Source organism: Paramacrobiotus metropolitanus, unplaced genomic scaffold (assembly GCF_019649055.1).
Source record: "Paramacrobiotus metropolitanus isolate TYO unplaced genomic scaffold, Prichtersi_v1.0 Parri_scaffold0000074, whole genome shotgun sequence".
Taxonomy (NCBI): domain Eukaryota; kingdom Metazoa; phylum Tardigrada; class Eutardigrada; order Parachela; family Macrobiotidae; genus Paramacrobiotus; species Paramacrobiotus metropolitanus.
Window position 1 is genome coordinate 194,562 of NW_026570294.1, and position 24,268 is coordinate 218,829.

At 44.5% G+C, this 24,268-nt stretch overlaps 3 protein-coding genes across 4 annotated transcripts; 2 read left to right on the forward strand and 1 right to left on the reverse strand.

Annotated features, from left to right (window-relative positions):
* Positions 1–1,655: 1,655 nt before the first annotated feature.
* Positions 1,656–3,315, reverse strand: LOC129595152 (prolyl 4-hydroxylase subunit alpha-1-like). Of its 2 annotated transcripts, XM_055492069.1 has the most exons (4): positions 3,295–3,315; positions 2,807–3,043; positions 2,352–2,506; positions 1,656–2,050 (listed from the first exon to the last, which is right to left on the reverse strand). In XM_055492069.1, the coding sequence occupies exons 2-4, from the start codon at positions 2,998–3,000 to the stop codon at positions 1,764–1,766; spliced, it is 636 nt and encodes a 211-aa protein (XP_055348044.1). In that variant the 5' UTR covers positions 3,001–3,043; positions 3,295–3,315; the 3' UTR covers positions 1,656–1,763. The 2 variants fall into 2 exon arrangements, with proteins under 2 accessions (XP_055348044.1, XP_055348043.1); XM_055492068.1 differs by lacking the exon at positions 3,295–3,315 and having other exon boundaries at positions 2,807–3,259.
* Positions 3,316–3,590: 275 nt separating this feature from the next.
* On the forward strand, positions 3,591–6,247 carry LOC129595137 (prolyl 4-hydroxylase subunit alpha-2-like). Its single transcript, XM_055492053.1, has 5 exons — positions 3,591–4,042; positions 4,248–4,378; positions 4,516–5,105; positions 5,198–5,439; positions 5,498–6,247. Exons 1-5 carry the CDS (start codon positions 3,855–3,857, stop codon positions 6,006–6,008), a joined length of 1,662 nt encoding a protein of 553 aa, XP_055348028.1. The 5' UTR covers positions 3,591–3,854; the 3' UTR covers positions 6,009–6,247.
* A 14,834-nt stretch (positions 6,248–21,081) lies between these two features.
* Positions 21,082–24,163, forward strand: LOC129595095 (uncharacterized). The gene is made up of 3 exons (XM_055492009.1): positions 21,082–21,969; positions 22,143–23,060; positions 23,146–24,163. Exons 1-3 carry the CDS (start codon positions 21,361–21,363, stop codon positions 23,782–23,784), a joined length of 2,166 nt encoding a protein of 721 aa, XP_055347984.1. The 5' UTR covers positions 21,082–21,360; the 3' UTR covers positions 23,785–24,163.
* Positions 24,164–24,268: the final 105 nt, after the last annotated feature.

A 24,268-nucleotide genomic window follows, 5' to 3' on the forward strand; every position in this document is an offset into this window, starting at 1 on the left:
TAGTTACGGGCATGGACCTGTATTTCAGGGGGGCTATTATATTTTAAATGTGTTTTTTTATCGGCATGGGCTAACAAATTTCAAACAAGTAAATCCACTATTTGGAAAATAGTATTAGTGGAGGTACGTAGAAACGGTAGAATCAAACATCGTATAAAAGCACTGTACTGTAATAACAAAATTCACTACATGTCAACAACTGAACTGCTTGAAATTACAGAACTGTCGAAGGAACGTAACCTTTCGCCTTTTCAAAAACACATTCAGTCGGAATCCGACTCGCTGCGAGTATCCATGATAGCTTTCCCGGTGTATAATACCATTATGCATTTATGCGTAGTATCCAGTACTGCCGGCCCAGGAAGATTGTCGGCATCTATGTACATCGACTTCCTCGCCGTCTTCGTCATTAGGCTGTGCTAAAGTACCGGTACATGCCGATGCTCAGAAATTTTATTTTTTCGTGCATTTTGTTATAGCCTTTGGGCATCTTTCAATAATTCGATAATTACGATATCGTACAATGGCTTTTCGCACCTTAGCTCCGCGCTCCGGATTACAATATAATTTGCCATACCAAAATTTTAATACTTTTTAATCGACTTCTGTCTACAGCTTGTAATATTCGTGCGATGTTTAAAACGTTTAGTAAGGAACCATTTGGTATCTCAACCGTTTACTGTCACTTATTCGGTATGGTACAACACAAATACATGAATTCTCCTGACTGCAGCATATATTCCTGCTCCTGGAAAACTGGTAATGCTTTTCCGAAAAATCTCCTCAACAGACACAACCCAGAACAGAAATTTAATTCACAAGCTAAGTTCGCACGATCTCCGTTTACATCGTCGGATCTCCCACTCTGAATCCGCTGAATGTTTGATACAGAACTCCTCCCATGAAGTATCCAGCCATTAGCCCTGCGTGACTCGCTGTATCTCGTCCAGCCAGTGTTAATAGTGGTTCTCTGCGAACTATGTGCCAGGTAGCAGCGCCGCACACCGCCCACCATCATTCCGACGAACCGGCCCGATTCCTTATCCAAACGATGGAGGCCGAAGAGACCTCCAGCCATGCCGCCGACCACCCCGCCCACCGCGACGCCGATTACGTATCCGCTGCTCACCACCTGGTCAGCCAGCCTATCCATCACGAAAGTCGAAAAGGCTGCAATAAATATGCAAGTTCAACAGCCACTAAGTTTTTCCAATAAGGCCATTCTTTTAACAATAAGAACTGTGGTACTTACCAGGCGTTATACAAAGAAAATTACGTTAGATAACGCCACAGACAGCGCGCGATGTAACTACTCACTAATAAGTCGCCGGTCTGAGAAAAAACGACAAAATTCAATAATCAAAGCGTTTTCGTAATTAAAGGCAGAACATAGTTGGCTGCAATACAGTGCAGATGGTTCTTGCCGATAATGCGGGAGATGTTTTCATTCATGCGCTCCAAATGATCTTGCATATTAGCACACGGTAGAGAGTTCGTTTCTACAGTTAAAGGTTATTTATGCGGATGCGCAGCACCATTTCTTGACCCGGTTGGCCGAAGAACAACCTTATTGTTCTGAACAACGCCGTTTCCAATACAATTTTCTGAATGATAAAATATGCTTTGCAGTTTCTAATTCAAACACCATTGTCCGGTAAAGGTACACTCGGTACTATAAAATCGTATCGCATGCTCACAGTTTGCTATTTACAGCCACTGCATGTCTGTCGTGCCGCTATTTTGCAGTTACGTTTCACTCTTGGTCAGCTTCCATTTTCCTCTTCATTACGTAATTCTCTTGCCGTTTTGAGCCAGTCTGCCGCTAACGTGAAATTCCCGCTGCCGGCTATTTTCTGTCCAATCAGGAAAGCGTCTTCGGATGTAAAAAGCTTGGCAGGGCGCATTCCGGGAACGTGACCTTTAACAATATCTCGGGCTGGAATATCCTCATCTGACTGGAATTTTGCGAGGGTGTCTATGCGACCATCCATTTCCGATTTCGTGGGGAAGGAGAGTAAACAACGCTGTTTTCGCAATAACTGTTTGTGCTCTGCAACGGAAGGGAATAGTTATGGAATAGGGAATAGACGATTTTGTACAAACTGTAGGAGTGTACAAGAAATCTGGGCTGTGTATCGATAATCTAAATTTGTAAACATTTTGGAATATTGAGTAATGAAATTAATTTTTAGCTGCCACTCTGTATATCTGTAATTATGAAATCCTGATCGTGAGCGTCGGATTCGTAGCTGATATCACTTATGTACTTTATATAATAATTAATGGCTGGTAGCAACAACCTACAGTGGTGATCGAAACAAGGTTTAAAATGACAAAGAATAATAAATTGCCTGCAAAAACGTCAGTCTTCGTTAAGTTCAGCACATCATCGAAGTCCACCCCGTGTAGTTTGACGCGTTGAAATGTCCGCACCCAATCCATGTCATTTCCGCTTTCATTGTTTGCCGCTTGTGCAATTGTATTGATCTTTAATTGTTTCGTGTAACTGCAGATAATTAACACTAGTTGCGCGAGCTTAATGATAAAATGAATTTATTGTTAGTGTAATAGGGTGATGGCCCGCCCTTTATAGCATTGGACAACGAAGCAAACTGGAAGGCCGGATAGAGATTAAACATCAACAATTGACGAAATGATAACACCGCCGTTTAAATTGACAAAGACATACCGGTTATATACGTGCACATTACAAATTATCAGTAGATATACGACAAAGGCAGAATTAAACAGTAGACGCGCTGCATTTTGGAATAACGTTTTGTGTACTGAGCGGTGTCAAACAAACCGTTTAATTTCCGCAACCTTTATGCTTTCCTTTCGAAGTAGAGATCCCAATAACTCCACAATTATTTTCTCCGTGGTCTTGAATGCCTGCAGGTCCATCAGGGCGGGATGGGCATTCGCTGCCATCGCGCATCGACCAGAATCGCAACTTAAAATTAATCCTGCCAATAGGATGTAGCGGTGCACGATAGGCATCTGGATGGCAGGTTGGTACTTTTAAAGTCTATGTGCCCATGCCCTAAAATTAAATGATGTGTGCTATGAAGCTAGACAAACATATGATTAGCGCTGAATAAAGGAGTGATGTTCTGGAATACAAATCGCATCAGTGTCGTCAATTCATAACTACCAACGTTATGTACTAGTGACACCACAGTCCCAAACAGAACAATTACTAACGATGACTCTTAGTGACAGTTAAAAAGATTTTAAGCAAATGTGGGGGAACAACACCGGTTGGTAGTTGGTAACTTGGTAGAAAATACTTACGAGTAAAACATACGATTTCTGTAGCTATCATTCAGGTGCAAAACACCGGCTGGAGTCTGCAGTCAGTTTACTGAGCTTGCATTTGCTCAACACTTCAGCTCAGCTACCAACTACTTCAAAGTGTGATCAGTTATTACCGCCTGCATCTTTACATTAGCGTTGATTCAGCATAATAATTCCTTGTTTCAGCATACAGCATAAATGTGTCACATCTCGCTCGACGGTTAGCATGATATCGGAGCTAAAGACAGATTGTACGACAAGACCTCCCTGTACATACCGCGTATGTGGTGCTGTGCAATAACTACCGATTTTAGAAATTTTTAATTACAGTACATACATAACGTTATTCTAAATACCGTACATGGATACTTCAACAATTTATCAGCTTTAGGATAATATATGCGGTATTATTCGTCATAAGTACAGGCACGCGGTAATTTAGAATGAGTCACACGTGGAACAATTAATTAATCAGCTATTATTTTTCTGTGGTTATTCTGTTTTACTATGGGACCGGAACTTAGCAGCTGCTGTGGAAAAACTGAATTTCCGGAATAATGCGGTCCCAAGTTTTCTTGAATACTCTGTTTGGACTGTTCATTATTATTAACAATCACCACGCTGCAGCCGATGTATCTTCAGCTGTGGCCGATATGGATGCCTGGATTGCCACGGAGAAGGTGGTCTTGGATATTCTGCAACGTACCCTTCATGAGGAGCGCCGCAAACTCAGAGAAGCCAAGCGGTTCGTCGCATGTTTCTAAATTTGACGGCTATAATTGTACGGTTATATAAAATGCATACCAGAAATTAGTACTGTGCAGCTGCCAAGACTAATAATAATATTATTTAGTCTTGGCAGTAGTTTACGTTTATAATATTATTATAAACTGTTGGTAATATAATATTACTATAAACTGTTGGTCAACTACTTTATTGCGCCAATATAGGTTAAAGGGGAGATTGTCACAGTTGTTAGAAGAGGGGAATGAACGACGCCCACGAAATGCGTTCCAGCATATGAAATTGTGGTTGACTCTGGACGACGTCGTCAGTGTAATTTCGACTGATGTGTTTACTGGTAATTCTCAAAATTAAAGGAAACGATAGCTTTAATTTATAACAACGCTGTGAACAATTGCTGGGTAGCACAGTTAGCTGTTTGCAATAAAACATGTTCGCGATTATGTGTGTTAACGTCTTCGCTTTGCCTTGCAGAGCATTACAAATTACTTGAGGAAGAGCGCTGCGTGCAAACATTTCCCGACAAACAGGAGATCGACAATTACGGAGAGATTTTCGCGAGACTGCAGTTAGTCTACAAAATTCATCCGCAGGACATCGCCGAAGGTCGCATTCCCGGTACCCGGAAGACCATACCCTTCACATCCGAGGAAGCCTTCCTGATTGGCCACCAACAAGCGCAGAGCTTACTTTTTAATGCAGCGGCGGCTTGGCTGGAAACGGCACTGGAGACTTACATCGAAGAACCGGAAGGAGAAAAAACCGGCAACGTCTTGGACATCTTGAACTGGCTACAATTGACAATTTATCAGGATACCGGCAATGCTGTTAGAGCGTTGGAGTACAGTCTACAAATGCAGGAGATTGATCCAGAGTATTGGAATTTAAAGGATAACATCAAGGTTTACGAGAATATGATTAACAATCTGACTGCTGTGCAGATGGAAGCGTTTCGCAATGCGCCAAATGCTACGGTATCCTTTAACACCGGCGCCGTAGATCCGCTGAGCGTTAGTTCGGCGGATGAAGCGTATCGCGCTCTCTGTCGCGGAGAAGAACGAATGGTAACAATTGCTTTATTTTGTACAAAAGCTATCTTTCTATTGCGAATGTTGTTGTGAATATCGTCACTGTGAGAACCTGATGACTAGGGTAGGATCCAGGAATTCGCAATCGACTGAAGTGCCATTATCAAACGTACAACAATCCGTATCTGCTAATCCAGCCGGTAAAAGTGGAACAGCTGTACGATGACCCGCAAATTATCATGTTTCATAGCGTCCTGCTGGAAACCCAAGCGTCACGCATCCGCCAAGTCGGTCATCACCATTTATCCCGGGGTCGTGTTGCCGGAGGAGATGTCCGTGGAATGGTTTCCAATTACCGTATTTCAAAAATGTAGCGCGTGTGTTCTTTTTGGTGGATTAAAATCATTATAAATTTTGTCTTTCTGTAGCGCCTTTTTAGAAGAAAGTATCGATCCGGTTATCGCCGAAGTAAACCGCTACATCGGCCACATTACCAATCTGGACAGCAGCATAGCCGAAGATCTGCAAGTCAACAACTACGGTATCGGTGGTCATTACTCGTCGCATTATGACTTTTACACCAACGTCCACGATGTGTTCAATCTCATCGCGCCCATGACCAATTACGAAATATGGGGCGATCGGCTGGCCACCTTTCTTCTATATATGACGGATGTGGAGGCCGGCGGCGCCACGGTGTTCCCGCGTCTCAACCTGACACTCTTTCCCGCAGCCGGGTCCGCCGTTTTCTGGTACAATAAATTTAAAGATCTCTCACCGGATCCGCGAACATTCCACGCAGGTTGCCCGGTTTTGGCCGGGAATAAATGGATATCGAACAAATGGATCAGAGAGAAAGGGCAGGACAAATATAGACCCTGTGCACTGCAGCCAGATGGAGTTGCTAATTTGACCAACTGGCTGGAGCGTTTCGCTTAAACGTGAATCAGTAAAGCAGTGAAAAACGAATTTCAAGACTGACGAAAACATGGGTTATTCTTGGCTTACATAAGTTATAACCGTTGTGCACGTTGGTTGTACAAATATGCTTGCCAATCTATGTAGTACATAACTGCAACTAAGATATAATATGGAAATTATGAAAGATACGTATTCTGCGCTTCGCCGAATTCCATGGTACATGTATATGCGGGTTTGTTAATAAACTGATAAGGCTAATGAAAAAAATTGGCAAGGCAACGACATTTGACAAATCGGAAACAGTCAAACAGGAGATGAGTTATTAAAATCAAAATTCCATAATTTTTGAGAAATTCGAGAACAGCATCGAGTGCACAACAAACCTCAAGCTTTTAGCAAACCAGGTCGTACAGCCTAGTTTCGAAGATGCAAAAACCAAAAAGCTCAGATCTGTGCACAGCGTCAGACGCTGTTCAGAATATTTTCCCCTTTATCATCACTAGTAAGTAGCACACTTATTTCAGTATAATGTTATTTTACAGACCTGGCGGTCATTAAAATTATAGAATTACCTATTTCGGATTGGTTGCAGACTTACAGTCTTTTCATGATGAGCACTACTTAAGTACTGGGCAGCGGAGGTGTAATGGGAGCCGCTGTGGGCGGTATTATCGGCGGCATTGCTGGAGGCGTTTTGGGTGTACATCACCACGATAAGGAATATGGCCAGTTCATTGGAATGACGGTGGACGGTGCGACCGGCACGGTATCCGGCGTCGTTTTCGGGAACACGGTCCGCACCTTCTGATTTTGTCCATGCTGTTTTAGGGCTTGCATGTCCACAATGAACTTGTCAGCTTCTTTGCAACTTGTTAATTTTTAGAAGACAAGTTAAAAATCCGTATAGGGAAATAATAACTTTATTGAGAAGATGAGTTAGTGAAAATCACCGAAGAGCAGATGCGCCTTGGCGCTAGGTGCTTGTTCTGGATGCAGGAAGGCGATGGAGGAGCTGCTGCTGGAACCGAGCAAGGCAAACCGAACGTCAGTGTCGCAGTTTTGGCAGCAACCAAAAATTCAACGCAAACGAATTCGAAGAAATCTACACAATGTACTATGTACAAAGTGCTAGATGAGATGTAAAAATTAATAGACAGTTATGTATGCTTTATTATCCCTAAAATTGAGAATATTGACTACAATCCATAATCAAGATCACACGAAAATTTTTCCCATCGAAATATCTTCATTCAATAGGCACTGACGTAATAAAAATGTGAAAATTCCATGTAGCAAAACTATATTATTATCGCCTACTGTAGCCGAACGAATGTCTGATATCGCAAACTTACAAGTAAGAATAAAAATGATGCAGCGAATTGATTAAATATATGCCTGTGTGTATTATCAAAAACAGTATTCCCACAAAAACGCGCTCAACTGCTAAACGACAGCTAAGAGCCTGGCTGCTTGGAAGTCACTCTTTGTAATTCAAGGAGAAAGTGGCGGGTGATGCGCGACAGTTTCTCCAACTGTAGACCTTGAATACCGTCCACGCACCATTGCTTCCCGTGGTAGTGCGTCGAGGGACGCGGATCCGCCGCCTGCAGCGCGCACAGCATCTACAAAACGAAATCATTGTCAGTAGTACCTTTGCAAGCTATATAGCATTAGCGAGCGACAGATGGCCGTATAATCCGCAATCGAGAATTGTACCTTGCAGACGGCTCGCTTGAGTTCTTGCTCTGCATCAGTATTCCGATTCCGTTGCTCCAAGAGTTCGTTTAGCTTCTGGTTACTCGGTACCTCGAAGAAATTGTAATGGTTCACTTTAGGTCTACCGTCTACTTTGTCTCCGACTTCGCCGCCCGTTATAGGCCGCGCTGAACGAGTGAACGGATAAATTAACTGAAATGAGTGAATGCCGGATAATTATCCAAGTAAAATACTATAGTCTCATTTATCCTGAATCCCCGCTTCCTGCTCAGCTGCCTGCCGTGCTTACTCTTTCTTTTCTGAAAGCTCCGTCTGCACTGTCCAACGGATCCGTTCCGTGGGAACGAAATCCGTGCACGCTTCTCCGCTATACACACACCGCCACTTGGCTACGGCTCCTCGGCACTCCCCGCGCGCCATCCCGCGACCGAAATTGACTGCTTGACCAGGGACCCAAATCCACGGACCGCACCGCGTTTCCGGCACCAGCACTTCCACGGGAACACTGGAAACTTCTGGGGAATAGGTGAGAGCCAGATGCGCTTCGCCCGCCTTGCTCTGCACAAAAAGACGGTCGAATGGGACGAATTCACGGCGTTGATCGAGACAGAAGAGATCGACGAAGTGCCCGTTGTTGGCCACGTCCACCACGCGTCCGTACCGCATCATTCCGTCGTTGAACAGAACGTCGACGACGTTCTCGCGGTGCATTCCGCTAGGCATGCTTAAAGGTGTGTCGGGACTCTGCAAGGAAAATGCACTGATGCACAGTACACCGCCGCGCGCACAGTGGAATACGCTCCAGTAAAATGCCTTCCTCCAGTAGCTACATGCAGAAAGAAATTGATGGTAGATTAAGTATAAATATGCTTCACAAAAAACCTGTAAAAATTTAATATCAAGATAAATAAGAAAACATTAGGCTGGAAATATACCTATGTTATTATTATCAATCTTATATTACTGTACCGTGAAAGAAAAGCACCCAAATGTGAAAAATCCCTTTAGCAAAATCTAGAAAACTGTTTGTTTTGCGCTCTCAGCCGCTCTGCCACACAGTATTTGCAGACAGATCGAACGCAGGAAATTTCCGGTTTTAACCCGTTCCACACTATGCGTGTTAGACCGACATGGTGGAGGACTTCTTCTCTCTTATTCGTAATTATGGTCAAATGTTGATGTTAATGGTTTTATTTCAAAGAACAGAGGTCAGGCTACAGTTTACAACGTATAGCCGTTAACTCCCTTATGTCCGAAAGGTCCAGGGAGTGGCCAAACATGATCAAAATTGACCAAACGGGGTACTCGGAGGTCTAGCTTGCTGTTACAGCCACCTCCGCATCAGATAATTACCAGAAAAATCACAGAAGAAGCAGTTGTTTAGCTTTATACTGGAATGAGGGAAAGTTTAGAGAAAAAACGTTCGTTGGTCAGTGCTGGTCAATTGAAAATACCATGTCGGTTTTGACACGGTTGGACACGGTACTAAAAAACAAATAATCTTTAAAAATTCATATCAATTGACAGAAGCATCGTAAGCGGTACAATAAACAATCAAAAGAAAGCCCATAAATTGTTTTAATAACTGACTGGGTCATAATGGTCAGCAAAGTGACCACTGGTCAGCGCAGGCAAGAAACCCGAAAACTGTAATTTTTGACTAAACGCTGTTAAAATCAATGCAAACAAATGTAAAACAGCTGTGTAATGACTGCTCTCGGTACTTTTGAAATCGCTATGACCCGTTCTGTCTACAATATAACCGCATAAACGACTGAACGTCGGACCGGAATGGTTGCGTGAACGGCTGTTTTGGCTATTTCGTGGTACAGTGCACTTGCTTGTGTGCGGAGTGCTATTACTGGCTTCATGCCTTGTTCTTAGAGCTGGCTACTCCACTGGTCATCGAACAATTCGTATACAGTATTCTTTGCAAATTTTATCTGAATTACACTGCAGCAATGAGTGAGAAGTCTTGTAAAAGTTATTTATCTCGCGTTAATACTCTGCTAGTGACGCTTGTACCCAGGGCCGTAGCGAGGGGGGGTGCGCACGGGCGCACGCACCCCCCTCCTCGGCTAATTTCTGAAATTATTTTGCGCCCGAATCTGGCGCACGGGCGCGCGGGCACGAAATTCAAGGGAATTTTAAGGGCGCAGCGGGCGCCGAAACGAGTGCGCCCGTGGCGCAAGGGCGGTGCCGCGTTAAATTTGTATAAAATGTTTTGTAAATTTCGGAATCTTACACACAGTAGACTTTGACCTGTACTGCCGGCTGTGCAACGGGAGCAGAGCCGTAGCGAAGTCCAAGGGAAATGCGGGGCGCAAGGGGTGCAGACTCTTGAATATACGGGCGCAGTGGGCGCAGACCGAACTTAAAAAGGGCGCAACTGGCGCAGCCGATTTGCGCACCACCCCCCATCTTTCGGACCTCGCTACGGGCCTGCTTGTACCCTTGCATCAAGCACACACATTTTGACCTTCCGGTCTATGAGCGCTCATACGGCATGCCTTGTACCTTGTAGAAATCAATCTGTGCGAAGCTGAGAATATAACGCAAATTTGAAGTGACTTAGAAGTTCTGTCTTCTTTTCTAAATACCAAAATTTGTTGTTTTGTACGCGTGTTGACGCAAGTATATACGGGTATAACAGGCTTGGCAGAACTTGACTGACCTTGATGTGCTAAATTCCCGTATTTCTCAACAACTGGTCACTTGTAAAACACTTTGAAGAATTGACCACCGGTATATTAACGATAGTGATCATTCTCCGGAACCAGCCCGGCTCTTTATCTCTACTATCCCGTTCAGTTGTATAGCTGGATATAGCATTACTTCTACTGCACATGTTACTCAAACTGTGATCCACATTAAGGTAGATGACCAGTTGTCCAAAACATGAGCAGAAGTGACCAACTGTTGCGAAATATCCGATTAGCACTTATACAATGGTGCATTTTACTAATTTTTCGTTTTTAAAGTTTTCTTGACCACTGGTCATGCCGATGACCATCACAATGCACTTGTAGTGAAGTACTCGTTAAGATCTATCGTTTGAGCTACTGACATATTCTATGCGATTTTTTTATCAGGTTTTATAAACGGCAACGGATAACATGTCGGCGCAACATGGTTACCATGCGTGTTAGGCCGACATGGTCATCTCCTGCTTGACCTATGGTCGCTAAAATTTCGAAAAAAATATTTTTCTCTTAATTGAATTTTTCTCTCCCAGACTGCCAATTTTCAAAACTGTAGTCCCATCCCTTCTAGTACCCGGTTTTCCTGGGTTAAAGCAGAATTAAACAGCTGGAAAGAACGGTTTTTTAGCCGGCTCTACTGGCTGACAAAGGGTAAAGAGACACTTGACCATTCAGTAATTTATTATTGCGGGAATGAAACCCCACAACCTGGCGTATGTAAAAGTTTTTCTCGCACTAATCATATATCTACCGTGATGCTTGCCTTCACCATCACCGCAGCTGTTATATTAATCTGGTCAGCCATCTTTTAATCGCCAATCGGCCAGCTTAATTGGCCAGAAAATCGGTAGTCTCGTCACCAGTACCAGTACTCGTACGTGCGAAAGTTGTAAAGGCTGAACTGTACAAGCGACTGAAGCGAGTGAAAATATACAAGCACTTACAAATGTAACACCCCATAGAATTAATATAAGATACAGCAGTTGTGTGTGAAATACATGTAGTAAAATAAAGGTGACCGCTGCACGTTACACAACTTCGTTACCTTTATATCGCTTCATGACCTTTAGTACTACTGTAGCGGCTCCACTAAGTTATACCGCAGAGTTGGTGTACGGGAAAACAGGACCCAGAGTGTGTTTATTAATTGTGCAGGCGAACGCATGAGCATACACACGCTGCACCGGGTGCAATTACTCCTTACACAAACTCTGTGCCATGACTCTGGTCGAGTACGTTTTTCTCGGTACTTAGCCATGTATCTGTACAGATATATTATAATATATATATATATATATATATATATATATATATATATATATATATATATATATATATATATATATATATTATTATGCATATAACTGAGAACGCTTTACAGTTTTGCGAGCAGCGCTCGACGAAGAAGCTTCAAAAAGGGTTCTTTTTTAGTTTTTACGTATTTGAAACCGTTTTCAGACAATAGATCAGGTGCACCAGAGGTGCCGCCGGCAGAAAGGTACTTCGCTTTGACCGATATTTCGTACGGTTGCACTGCACGACTCAATATTTCTAACACTCACCAAACACTTTTGCCCGTGTTGGTCTGCGAGTCTAACACTCGGCATTTCAGTCGGCGCCTTCAGTCGGCTTACATGCTACACTGCGTGCTACATGCTGCAGCCTACGTGACTCATAGACATTTCAGTTATGCTGTTCAAGTAGTCGCCGGCTAAAGCGGCTGTTTGCTCGGCCGAGTGTTAGAAATATTGATCCATACAGTGCAACTGTACGAAATAATGGTCAAAGCGAAGTATACGTAGAAAAAGAAATATAGTGGGAATTTAACTGCGGAGGCCAGCACTCTCTGTACTTGATGCCGTCACCCGCCTGGAGTGTGACGTTACGGCAGTACATACGGTTAAATCAGGCGTGGCACATTAGCACCATGTTTAGCCACAACGTAAAACTCCAGCCGGGTGACGGCAGCAAGTACAGGGAGTGCTGGCCTCAGCAGTTGAATTCCCCTTATCTGTACGTTCATGTGTAAAAACTTTCGCTGGCAGGTTTTTCGTTTTTTCGCTGACAAATGGCAGTTTCTAAGCCACCCCTAGTGAAGTGGGCTACGCACCAGTACCACGATATAGGATTTGAATCGAACGATGCGAAGAAGTGTTTAGGATTACGCGAAAGCGAAAGTTTTTGCACATGAACTTATAAACGCGAACCATAATTATAACACGAACCATATACGGCAAACACCATGTACCGGCACACTTCCCTTAACGAACAACGGCTGCCGGTGGCGAATAACGGTTAATCAATGCCGGCGCGATCTTCAGCGTTTACACCGAACATCATCAGGGAAATTATCTGGGAAGAGGAGCAAGGACAAGGAAAATGCAAGAACGGTTTTAGAACAGTCAAATGTTTCCAAAAGTGTAGAAAATTACCGTTAAAAACTGAAAACAAAGATCAGCTGCCATCGCACGTAATCACATCTTTCCGGTGGAACTTGCACCACTTTTGTGCTCTTCATTGGTAGAGTTCTCATATGTATTGTACGGCTCCAGTCACATTCTGCAAGTACCTTTGCGGCATAGCCTGAAATCTGGTTAAGCTTGACTGGGTGCACAGGCACAAACACGGGATATCACAATCTTCTCGAAGAAGTCGTGGATGAGATGCGCTGTGTCCATTGATGCTGCTGGCTATTATGTGCTTATAAGTACGAGGGTAGAGTGTTTTTAATTTAAATTTTTTTATTATTCCAAGCATCCTTAAACTCAACTTTAGTGGGTTATAGAGAAACCGGTGTCAAATTCAACTGAAGCTAAACACCAGGTATTTCGTTATAGCGGGCTTGTGACATGCTCGTGCAGGGGCTGACCGGTGGCCGTTGTATGAGCGGCTGAGTGAAACACTTTAACTAAAGTACGACCAAATACAACGTACATACAGTTCAAGCAAATTTTATTCCTGTTTTAAGCGGCCTGAACCCGATACAATATGAATCCAGCTTTCCAAATTTCTGGACTAAATGCCAAATGAGAGTTAATGAGCATCTAAGTTGGAGGTTTCGTTACGAATTTCCGAAAACGTCATAATGATACATGTATGTGGGAGCTGCCAAAAAAAGCGCTCTAACAAAACAACCATTAACGTTGTACACGTGTATGCAGCAATGTTGGTAGTGCTTGCGCAAGAGCGGTGCGTCCAAATATTTCCCGACAAACAGGAGATGACAATTATATAGAAATCTTCGCCAGACTGCAGTTAGTCTACAAGATCCATCCACGGGACATCGCGAAAGGCAGCATTCCGGTTCCCCGGCGCGCCTTACCCTTTACATCTGAGGAAGCCTTTCTGATGGGCCACCAACAAGCACAGAGCTTACTTTTCAGTGCAGCGGCTGCTTAGCTGGAAACGGCACTGCAGACTTACATCGAAGAACCGGAAGGAGAATCATGGTTTACGAGAGTATGGTTAACAACCTGACTGATACGCAGATAGAAGCGTTTCGCAGTGCGCCAAATGCTACGATATCCTTTAACACCGGCGCCGTAGATCCGCTGAGAGCCAGTTCGGCGGATGAAGCGTATCGACGGTCTTAAGCTCTTTCTTTACTGGAGTCAAACTTCATAATTTCAACACCTTGGAAAATGGTGTCCAGCAAAACACATGACTGCAGGTTTTCAGCAAGCCAAATCGCAACAGGAGGACGTATCGGATCGTATTATAATATGAGAACTGACTTTTCTTTCGACGCAAATTCATATAAACATTCACAGCATTCAGCTCCTCGGCGCAGTTCACAGTCAGCGCATAGGAAAAGGCACGGTTCCGGGGAAATGCCTCACTTGAATAAGTTCCAATTACAACAACTTCCCCCGCTCTTTTTTTCTGGATCAAGTGCGCATTCCGCTTGAGGAAATTACGGTACCACGCAAACGTGCAGCCGCAGTGAAGCCGTTTCACATTCACCAGGTCAGACTTATATAGTTAGCTGCCCCATCTCTGCAGGTTGACAGCATTGTGGGATAACGACGATAAAATAATAAATACGAGGTAACAATTTCTGAATTCATGCACAGTACTTCTCCGTTTCTTAGTTATTTCGTGAAAGCGGTCGGCGTACGATTACTTCACAAGTCTGCGTGTAAGTCCCAAAAAGACTTCGTATATACTATCACGAATAATAAATAATTGTTCTAAATCAAACAATCTTTGCCTGATCCATTGAAAACAAGATACTAGTACGCTTCGGCTTTTATCATATACATACGTATAAAACATATTTCGTTTTACCCGCATCTTCAACGGCTTAAGGTCATGAACGTGCACTTCGCAGCTTGCAAGATGTTTTAAATATGTGCAGTTTAAATTTTAAAATGCCGGAACGGACGTATGACGTGCGCAAAAACGATAATTTAATCTCTAACAGCAAATTAATTTTTTTTCAAAAGAACGGTCAATAAAATCGTACGGGATCAAGTAAACGCCAGTGAAAAATAATTACCGGACATCTTACCCATGCCATATGCTAAGCGGCCTTCCGTGGATACATAAGGTTTGCAACTTGGCTGAGTTAGTGAACGTGTAGAGCTCCAGTTCTTTCACGGTAGTGTAGAAAAAAGTGATCGAGCGAACATTCGGAAGCCGGGAAAAATATTGCCGTCTTATCACCAAATCCGTGGCATGCCACAGTTGGAGCGTAACCAGATTGGACAGAGCCCCGACATTGAAGATTTTTGCGGTGACTGCTGCACACACGGCCACGTTAAGCCCGATAATCTGCGTGCGAATAGGTCGAATGACGTCAAAATGTATCCTCGGTGTTGTTGCGTTAGCACAACGGCCCGGCTGGCGCTGGAGATGCTGACATTCCGGGCGTACTGGGCGAGGGCGGTGCCCGTGCCGCCAAATTCACAGTTTATGGTGATGTAGGCCTGTGACAGACTATACGACGAATACCAGGTCTCACTACCTTCACCGCAGAACATCGCATCGTAGGCCGTGTTCTCCGCAGCGGTTAACGTGTCCGTGCGAAAACTACTGAGGACTGCAGCTGGGCTGTTGTCTGTTATGGTGGGTGTGGTCGGTGCATTGCATTCAGTTTCGAAGCGAATCGGTTCCCCCGGGGAGTCAGAAATATTTACGGTAATAATGGAGATGCATACAATATGTCCGAATCTGAAAATCGACTACTGCTCTTCCTAGGTGCAAGTAAATTTGCCAGAAAGCCTGCTTCAAGCTCTTACCGGGACCCCGTCCAGCTACGATCAGTACGCCATTACTGCGATTTTACGTAAAATCAAATCTTGCATGGTGCAATGAAATTTGCGTGTTGCTGATCAGAATTTGCTATTCCCAGTCGGTCGATTCCCGCTGGCTAACTGTCGATAACTGACGACGAGCATTGCCTTATGTTGTGCTGTGAAAGAGAGGAACCAGACTAAAATACTTTCAAGTATTTGTTATCAAAATATCGATCAAGACCGCACCAGGTGATAGGCTGGGACACTTGCAGAGTGCACGTTGGTCAAGCATTTTTCAGAGTCATCGTATATGATTATATTTACTGTAGCAGCGCTGGTGCGTATTGTATCGTTGATTTTGTGGGATGTAATGTACATAGTGGAATTACAAGTAGACAATTTAGCATCAGAGCGTTCCTGAAAACAGCTTCTAACATTTGACAAAAAACGGCACGGAATACCGTTCCATGAATTGCAGTTTAGATAATGAGATAACACCTTATTTTTGGGTCAGGGTTGAACACTAATTACTCGCCGAGCCAATTCGCAATTTTATTTAGTCCAATAGACAAAAAATCCATCATCACTCTCTCGTCAGTGTCGTCACTACCAATACTCTTTTTTACATACATCTTTTGTACGATCTTGCATTGTACACATATACGTACGGGCCGGTACGGCTATAACCAAGCCAAGTCACTTGTCTTGGTTGCAACGTGTATCTGTACTCGTACATCTAGATGCAGTATGAGCAGAAAGCAAAAAGGTCATTAAATATCCTTTTGGGGATTCGCCCACTCAACACTATCCGATGCCGACCTGGGGTGGTAGTGCCGGAATAGATAGATGCCCGTGGAATACGTATGTAGCTTCCAATCCCCGTATTTCACAGCAATAAGGAATATTTTTTACTTATTGTAATCATGAAATTACTGCTGCGGTACTTGTATGCCGAGGAAATTAATTTGTGTAATGGATCCATTGAGGTATTATCTGGATAAACGGACCATGAGTTGCTGCTGCTGCCGATGTTCCCACAAAAGGCTAAAGCGTTGCGCAACTGATGCGAAACGCAGTCAGTCAGGATGTTTTTAATCCATTGGCACGCACCGTGCACCGTACGCGTGCAGTGAATGCTACGTTACCCATTTGGACACTTACCAGTAATTATACTGTTCTTTGGTACCTGTAGTTGCTAACTATACACGTAAATAAACGGCGTGCAGTATTCCGTAATCACAGTCAGTTCATTCGACGGCGTTCTTACGTATTCGACCGTTTTGTTTAGATTTTATCCTAAAATAATTGTGCCATCGTAGTCTTTCGGGAACTGTTGGAATTTGTGAGAGCATAATTTTAATCGCAGCTACTTGCAGCGATTTCCGCCCGAACATGCACAGTACTTGTACAAAAACGCGTTGTAGCCGCGCGTTACGAATCGCACTTTTTACCTAATAACGGATAAGGGAGGGCCTTCCCGATCTGCATCATGGACAGATATGATCGACCGTGTTTATTGTTAGAACTGGAAATGTGTTACGTGTACCGGTGTACGTAATCATTAACTGATCTATGACTGTACTATCTTCATGGCTGACCAGGAAGTGTAACGCCCACCCAGCACACCTATCCCTAATGATAATTAGACTTCTGCGTGAAGTGGCGACTAATGTATGAGTGTTATGTTACCGACTGCGCTGTGTAAGCGAGTGTTGTACAGAATATCTATGAACATCTTGTGGACGTCACTGAATGAACAACTGCGGACGTATCTGAGTTGGTTCATTAGTACAGTTAGTACGGTAGTCAGTTACCACTTTCCTAAAGACCACTATTTAATTTTCAAGATTTAGCGCTTACAAAACAACTGGCATTTGCCAACGTCATGCTTGAAGGCGTCGAAACGACTACGAGATGGGCATTCATGATTCGGATGCGAGGCAGGGCAGCCACATTCTCCTTCATGCTCACCTGTTGGTTTGGCGTTCTGGGCATATTGGACAACGCTGCTGTCGGCGGGAGTGCCTATGTTCTGCAAGAAGTCTTTCGCGATGACTTCGCTGAGGATGAATTAAACCTGACCCGCTGGAACGCCGCCGACGTCAAGTCTGAGGTGAACAACGAGCTGCAGTACTACCGACCGGACAACGTCTACCTCTTCAACGGCACGCTGCATCTCGTCGGTCGGCAGGAGGATTATGGCGGCTGCGCGTACACCTCGGGGCGGGTGGATACCCGTGGCAAGTTCAACTTTTCCTACGGCGAGAGTGAGTGGCGGGCGCGGGTCCCCAGCGGGCGAGGTCTCTGGCCGGCACTGTGGCTGGTCCATCCGGAGTGTGCCGCCGGGATTCCCTGCTTTGGCTACTGGCCACCGTCCGTCAGTTTGGAAGCGCGTGGCCAGGAGCCCGAGGTCATTAGTGTCACGGCATTCTACGTACCCACGAACGGCCCTGAGATTCGCAAATCCGCGCAGCTGGTGGACATGAAGCAGGACATGTCGCGAGATTTCCACGTTTATAAGATGATTTGGACGACGGAGGCGCTGCTGTGGTTTGTCGACGGCGCGATGGTGTTCTCCATGGTGGGCTCCGAAAAGGTACCCACGGTGGCGCTGCAAGTGGTGATGAATCTGGCCGTGGGCGGTAATTTCGCCGGGGAGCCCGACAATAGTACGCGGTTCCCCGCGGAGCTCCTCATCGACTACGTGGTGGTGCGCCAGGGCGACATCGACATATCGTCGTGGGTGAACATTACAACGGGCAACCAGGATGTTATACCGGGACCGCCGGTGGTGGTTATCCTCTTGGGAAGTCTCGTGGGAGTGCTAGTCGCCACATTAACGGGCGTTTTTGGTGGTTGGATGTACCGGCGGCGGCGTCGACGCTTACGGGAAAACAGCTTGAGCCTGACCGCTTCCACCAGCGTGGATTCCTCCCGTTCAGCCTACCTGGTCTACCTTGACGAGTCAGGTTTGGAGGTGGCGAACACGGCCATCCAGCACTATGTACATTTGCTGGAGATCCCCTTAGTCAACGTCGAAGTCGGTGAGCCAAAGCCTTGACTGAGTGAAAAATGTTCCTGATTGAATGTTTCCTTAGGTGGTATCCTGGGAAGAGGCGAGCATGGCATTGTCCGCAAAGGCGTGGCAACGGGACTGCGAGGTCAGCCACTGCCCACCCAGGTGGCTATTAAGACAATGCGAAATAAGACTGACCCGGAGCAGATCCGACAGATTATCCAGGAAATGAAGATAATGACACAGGCCGGCCGCCACCTCAACATAATTAACCTCCTTGGCGCTGTTTTCAAAGGTATCTGAAAAGCTTTAAGGATATCCATTAAAGCTTCGTCTTACTTGAGTAACTGTTCTCCGAACAGACCGTTTTACTGTCAAACAAATTGTCAAAATGTTTTTATTGTCTACTAGGTACTTCGTATAGAAAATTAGTTTAAAAACAGATGGCCATAAAGTGGCGCACAGCGAATCTTTAAGACTGCTCGAGAGTGAGATCGACTTGGTATGTATGAGTTCCATTTTGCATTATCAGGTGAAACGTATCTGCTGTTGGAGTATTCGGAAAACGGATCTCTTTTGAAGTATTTGCGGTCTCATCAAGGACCCCTTTTCAATAATTACACTGATGCTGACGGCCTGATAAAGGCCCACGACGAGACGGAAGCCAGCCACTTGCAGCAGGCGTCTAGTTCAGAGACGGAGGCGGTTAGCCAAGGCGAAGGTCCCGACGGAAAGGTTCTGTCGACACACGACCTGATGAGCTTCGCCTTCCAGGTCAGTCGCGGCATGGTGTATCTCAACAGTCGCTCCATTATCCACCGCGATCTGGCGGCCCGAAACATTCTCGTCTGCCAGAGCGGTATCGTCAAGATCGCCGACTTTGGTATGGCGCGACAAGTGTCGGAGTACCTCCTCCTGAACCAGCACGTAAGAACAGCTCTTAGATAGCCATTGACAAAATAAGCCATTGACAAAATAGTGATCAGAAGTTTTTTAAGGGTTCTGAGGCTCTTAGCTTGCTTGCAGGTGGCGTTGCCGGTGCGCTGGATGGCACCCGAATCGATTCGACAACGCACCTTTTCGCAGAAGTCGGACGTGTGGTCTTTCGGCGTGCTGATGTGGGAGCTCTTCAGTCTGGGCGAGACGCCCTTCTCGAGCTCCACCTTAAATGTCGGCAATATTACCGAGTTTCTTGCGTCGTTGCTGGAAGGCAGCCGTATGCAGCGCCCGCCAGCTTGCCCCTCCGCAATGTAGGTGACCTGTCACAATTCATTTAGACGGAAAATAACGTTGGTTTGCGCTGTCGCCAGATACGACATCATGCTGCAATGCTGGCGCTTGCAACCGGTGGAGCGGCCAACGTTTAGCCAACTGGAGCAGGAACTGACCGGTCTGGTGGGTCGAGACTCCGCCGAAAATTATCTCGTCCTCGACAAGCCCTACCAGCAATTCAACGTCGAGCATCAGAATCTCCTTAACGAGATCGTGGGTGACGCGCGCTATACGTCCATTGATACGGCTGAGTGCCGACTATGACAATGTTATGGTCAAGAGGCGGGGAAACCCCAATTATTAGTAATTTGTGGCTGATAGTAAGAAACAAAGTCCTACCGTCTAAAATAAGAGGACCAAGTAAACAGCAAAACAAGGGCAAGTCACCGGTTGGATTTTTTTTATCCGCTCCCGTAGAGTCTTTATATCAGGTCTGTTACAGTTTTTTACCGTTGATCATCGAATCAATATCTGTTATCACAGAGACTAAATCTGTTGATTTTATTCTCAGACCGCATTTTTGGAGGAAAATATCGATTCATTTATTGCCGAAGTTGCTATCGCTGTTGCTAAAGATATTAATAAGCAGCTTTTCTAAAAACTCATCACAGTGTACACTTACCTTTACAGTCTTTACAGTTTACCTTCTCTAAAGCTTTACAGTTTTTATAAAAGCTCTTTGTACCCATCTGTTAGCTTTAGCTGTCCCGGACAGCTAAAACTAACAGAATGATAATGATATTCAACGAGCAACAGGCAGTATGTTAACCAACGCTTATCCAGTTTCGACACCGGGCGTCGTTGTAGTACTTCAACATCGTTGTGTATTGTACTTTACAGATCCAGTTATTTTGTTAAGCACATCAGGATGTTATGGCGTACGTAGCTTAACAGTCATAGTAAGTAAAATACTGCACTCAACAAAATTCATGTATTAATATTTTGTTAGAATGTGCTGCGGTATGCCAGTTTGTTTTCATCAGTCTCAAGTGTGCTTGATGAGTTTGTGCTAACGCGGATTTCTGCACACTTTACATGCTCACGTATGTATCTGGTACTTGCGGAACTGGTAGCTGCGGAACTGGTAGCGCATGTCTGCTGCTTTGATAGATACCGGTCTATGCGTTATTTCTCCATTATGAGTCTGAGTACCGCAGCTTTCTATCGTACAAGCTGGCCATGTAAAATAGTCTTTTTTACCGTGGACATCATCGTCCATGTTAAGAGTCAGCGTTGACGTTAAGAGGAGATTCAGGTTTTCGCTACGAGTTTACCTTCCTTTCCTAGGTTAAGTTAGGCACTTTATTTCATTCGTAGACACACAATTACTTCGCTACATATAATCTTTTATAAGTGACAATTATAAAACGATTGATTAGCTTGTCCGAAACTTCCGACCACGAAACTGCTGTCAGTTATACGACAAGATGTTCTCGAAGAAAGTTTGTCACTGGAACGCTGTGAATGTTATGCGAAACGGGCTTCTGCAACGCGGTCTTATAGTCGATAAACTGGATTTAGGATGGGTTGTTGATTTTGATATCTTTGGGCAAAAACCGGAGGTTATTCCATACAGCAGTTACAATATATTTCTGGACAAAATGAGGACTCCAGCGTCTCAAGACAATACAGACTGTACGGTATTGTGCGGCAGCCACGACATATATCAGCATCCACAAGTATTGCTCAAGTTAGCAACCAACCAGCCTTGGACGTGGTATGAATGCAACGTGTCGTCGGGCTCATCTAATCGAAATTATTTTGCCCTCGTCGAAGTGATCTACGGAAACGAGCGCATTGTTACTGTCGTTCGAGCGAATCGTCTCCGCGGTCATCCACACATCGGGCGTTTATTACGGAAGAACGATATTCTTAAAGAGGAACTTCCTGTGCCCCCGGACTCTGTCGCCCTTAGTTCAACCGCAGTGAAGTTTTGGAAAGTGAATTTCCCTCGCACCCATCCTGTCCAAATATTAGACAACCAAATCACATTTCTTCAGCCACGCTTTGATAAAGGACTTGACCAAAACAAAGTGGTAGGTTATACTCAGCTGCTGGATTTGTGATCTGATTTGTAGAAATAATGTTAGTATAAATAATGATTTGTAGAAATAATGTTAGAAGGGTTTACTCATGTACTTTTGCCAATGGCTGATTTTATTTACACATAATGTACCGCTAAGAAAGTACAGCTGATATTTTGTTGCAGGCAGAGATACTGAAAAGAGGTGAAATAGAAAGCCGAATAACCAGACAGGAAGACGAAATAGATAGATCGGATTTTGCGCTTTTTGACATGGATGAATTTAATTCAATATACGATCCTCACAGTCCAACAGAGAGTTTACTGCAGCAAATGCAGTCATATATACGGAAAAAATCTGAACTTCCATGTACCGAAAGTTATCCTTCCCTTAACGACCTTTCCCTCGATGTTCTTGTGGACATAATTTCGGTTCTGGATGGAGGTCATCAAGCAGTTGTACGATCCGTTTGTACTGCCTGGAATTCGGTTGTGCTGTCCACTAAGTGTACTAAGACGGTAATAATTCAATATTCACGCTGGGTTGATAATAACAAGCAGAATCCGTATGAGTTGATGTCGTTACTCTGCCATTGTATTACCAGCGCAACGCAATATGTGATATTTGCCACTGAGGATATCTTTTTCCCGCTACCGCTTTTGGCTGATCTCCGGACCTTCAAGGAGATGCCCCTAACGTTTGTTTTCGCCAACACCACAGTGAGAAGCGGTATGTTTTGTGAAGAAACTATTGCTGACGGACACGTGGATCTACTGAATAAAATTCGTACTTCATTTTCACAAATGATGGAGCCACCGTTTGCCCGGCTTCTTTTGTACAAGGTCACACTGCAGCAATTTTTCGTCCCGGCCTGCGCAGACTACGTGAGTTACAAAGAGAAAAATAGTGGCTTGTTGGATTTGGTCATCGTGCGCTTGGCAGTGAACGTTCACGAAGAGATCGCCTTTCTCGACGTGCTTAAACGAGCCGCACCAGCATTTCCAGATTTCAACATTTTGCCACATCGAGAAATTTTCCAGGGTCTAACAGAATGGATTGCCGAGGCCAATGGCAATACCGTTCGAGAAAACGAGATCCTGACCGTAAGTATTTGCTTGAAAACCGCTATGATAAATGCGTCTACAGACATTTCGTTTTGCTGAGCATTAGACAGCCTTTATATCGTAGATCCTGAAAAAGTGGCAATCGGACGACGTTCGCTTCGGTCAACATATGCAATGGAAAGATATGGAGGCAAAAATAAACGCTGGCCTTACTAATTTGCATCCTATTACGTTTTGGGCCCTGCTGGCATTGTCAAGAACGCTGACGAAAAGGCAAGAACAAATGCTTCGTCTTACTTATCGCTACGAGGAAAACGTTGTTGAGAGCAATAACTTGCATGTTTACGGTAATGCTGCCAACAACGGCATGGACTTGGATCCGAATTCCGATTATTTGATTTTTAATCAAAATCGCAAAAAGGAAGATGACCTGGATGAGAACAGCAATGATTTAAATCTGGATTACGATAACAATAACCTGAATCAGAACCGCGATGGCATAGAGCTGGATGATGATGACCTCGGTGAGGACCGCGATGACCTAGAACTAGATGATGATGACCTGGGTGAAGACCGCGATGACCTAGAACTAGATGATGATGACCTGGGTGAAGACCGCGATGACTTATTTCTGGAATGTGACGACGATGACCTGGGTGAAGATCGCGATGACTTAGGTCTGGAGTACCATAACAATGACCAGGACGATGACAGCGATGATTTCGGTCTGGATGATGATGCGCGACTCGACAACATATACTAGGACGTACAAGGACGATGCTGGCTTGGGTTTGGACGATGACCTGCGAATAAACCCTGGTGACTACTTCGGTGTAAAAATGAACTACGAATGGGACGAGGGTCACGAGATCATTAACTGTGCCGACTTGGACTTTGTTTCTGAATGCGGAAGCGGCTGCTTCTGAACCTACAACTGCCGACTGCAGCTCAATTATATTAGCTCCACTTTGTACAAGAGGTTTACCGGGCGATCAAAACGTTATTCAACAATTCATAAAGAAAACTGCCGGTCTTCGATCAACATATTTAAAAAAACGTTTCAGACTTTAGATGAGACGGGTGAAGGGCGTGAAAACTCACGGACTGCATTACCGGGCATGGTCTCCAAAGTTGAACTATTGTCGGGCATGAAAGCAGTTTGAATAAAAATACGAATGCTTATGATAAGCTTTAGCGGTTACTGTAAAAAGTACAAACACGTCTGATATACCAACCACGCCACAAAT

What these genes read in the sequence shown, in the direction of transcription:
- LOC129595095 (XM_055492009.1), top strand. Translation starts at nt 21,361, where the DNA reads ATGTTCTCGAAGAAAGTTTGTCACTGGAACGCTGTGAATGTTATGCGA. An exon ending in GACTTGACCAAAACAAAGTG is followed by an intron (nt 21,970 to 22,142) that starts GTAGGTTATACT and finishes ATTTTGTTGCAG; the next exon opens with GCAGAGATACTGAAAAGAGG. An exon ending in GAGAAAACGAGATCCTGACC is followed by an intron (nt 23,061 to 23,145) that starts GTAAGTATTTGC and finishes TTTATATCGTAG; the next exon opens with ATCCTGAAAAAGTGGCAATC.
- LOC129595152 (XM_055492069.1), bottom strand. Translation starts at nt 3,000, where the DNA reads ATGCCTATCGTGCACCGCTACATCCTATTGGCAGGATTAATTTTAAGT. An exon ending in AAGGTTGCGGAAATTAAACG is followed by an intron (nt 2,507 to 2,806) that starts GTTTGTTTGACA and finishes AATTATCTGCAG; the next exon opens with TTACACGAAACAATTAAAGA. An exon ending in GAAGACTGACGTTTTTGCAG is followed by an intron (nt 2,051 to 2,351) that starts GCAATTTATTAT and finishes CTTCCGTTGCAG; the next exon opens with AGCACAAACAGTTATTGCGA.
- LOC129595137 (XM_055492053.1), top strand. Translation starts at nt 3,855, where the DNA reads ATGCGGTCCCAAGTTTTCTTGAATACTCTGTTTGGACTGTTCATTATT. An exon ending in AAACTCAGAGAAGCCAAGCG is followed by an intron (nt 4,043 to 4,247) that starts GTTCGTCGCATG and finishes GCGCCAATATAG; the next exon opens with GTTAAAGGGGAGATTGTCAC. An exon ending in AATTACCGTATTTCAAAAAT is followed by an intron (nt 5,440 to 5,497) that starts GTAGCGCGTGTG and finishes GTCTTTCTGTAG; the next exon opens with CGCCTTTTTAGAAGAAAGTA.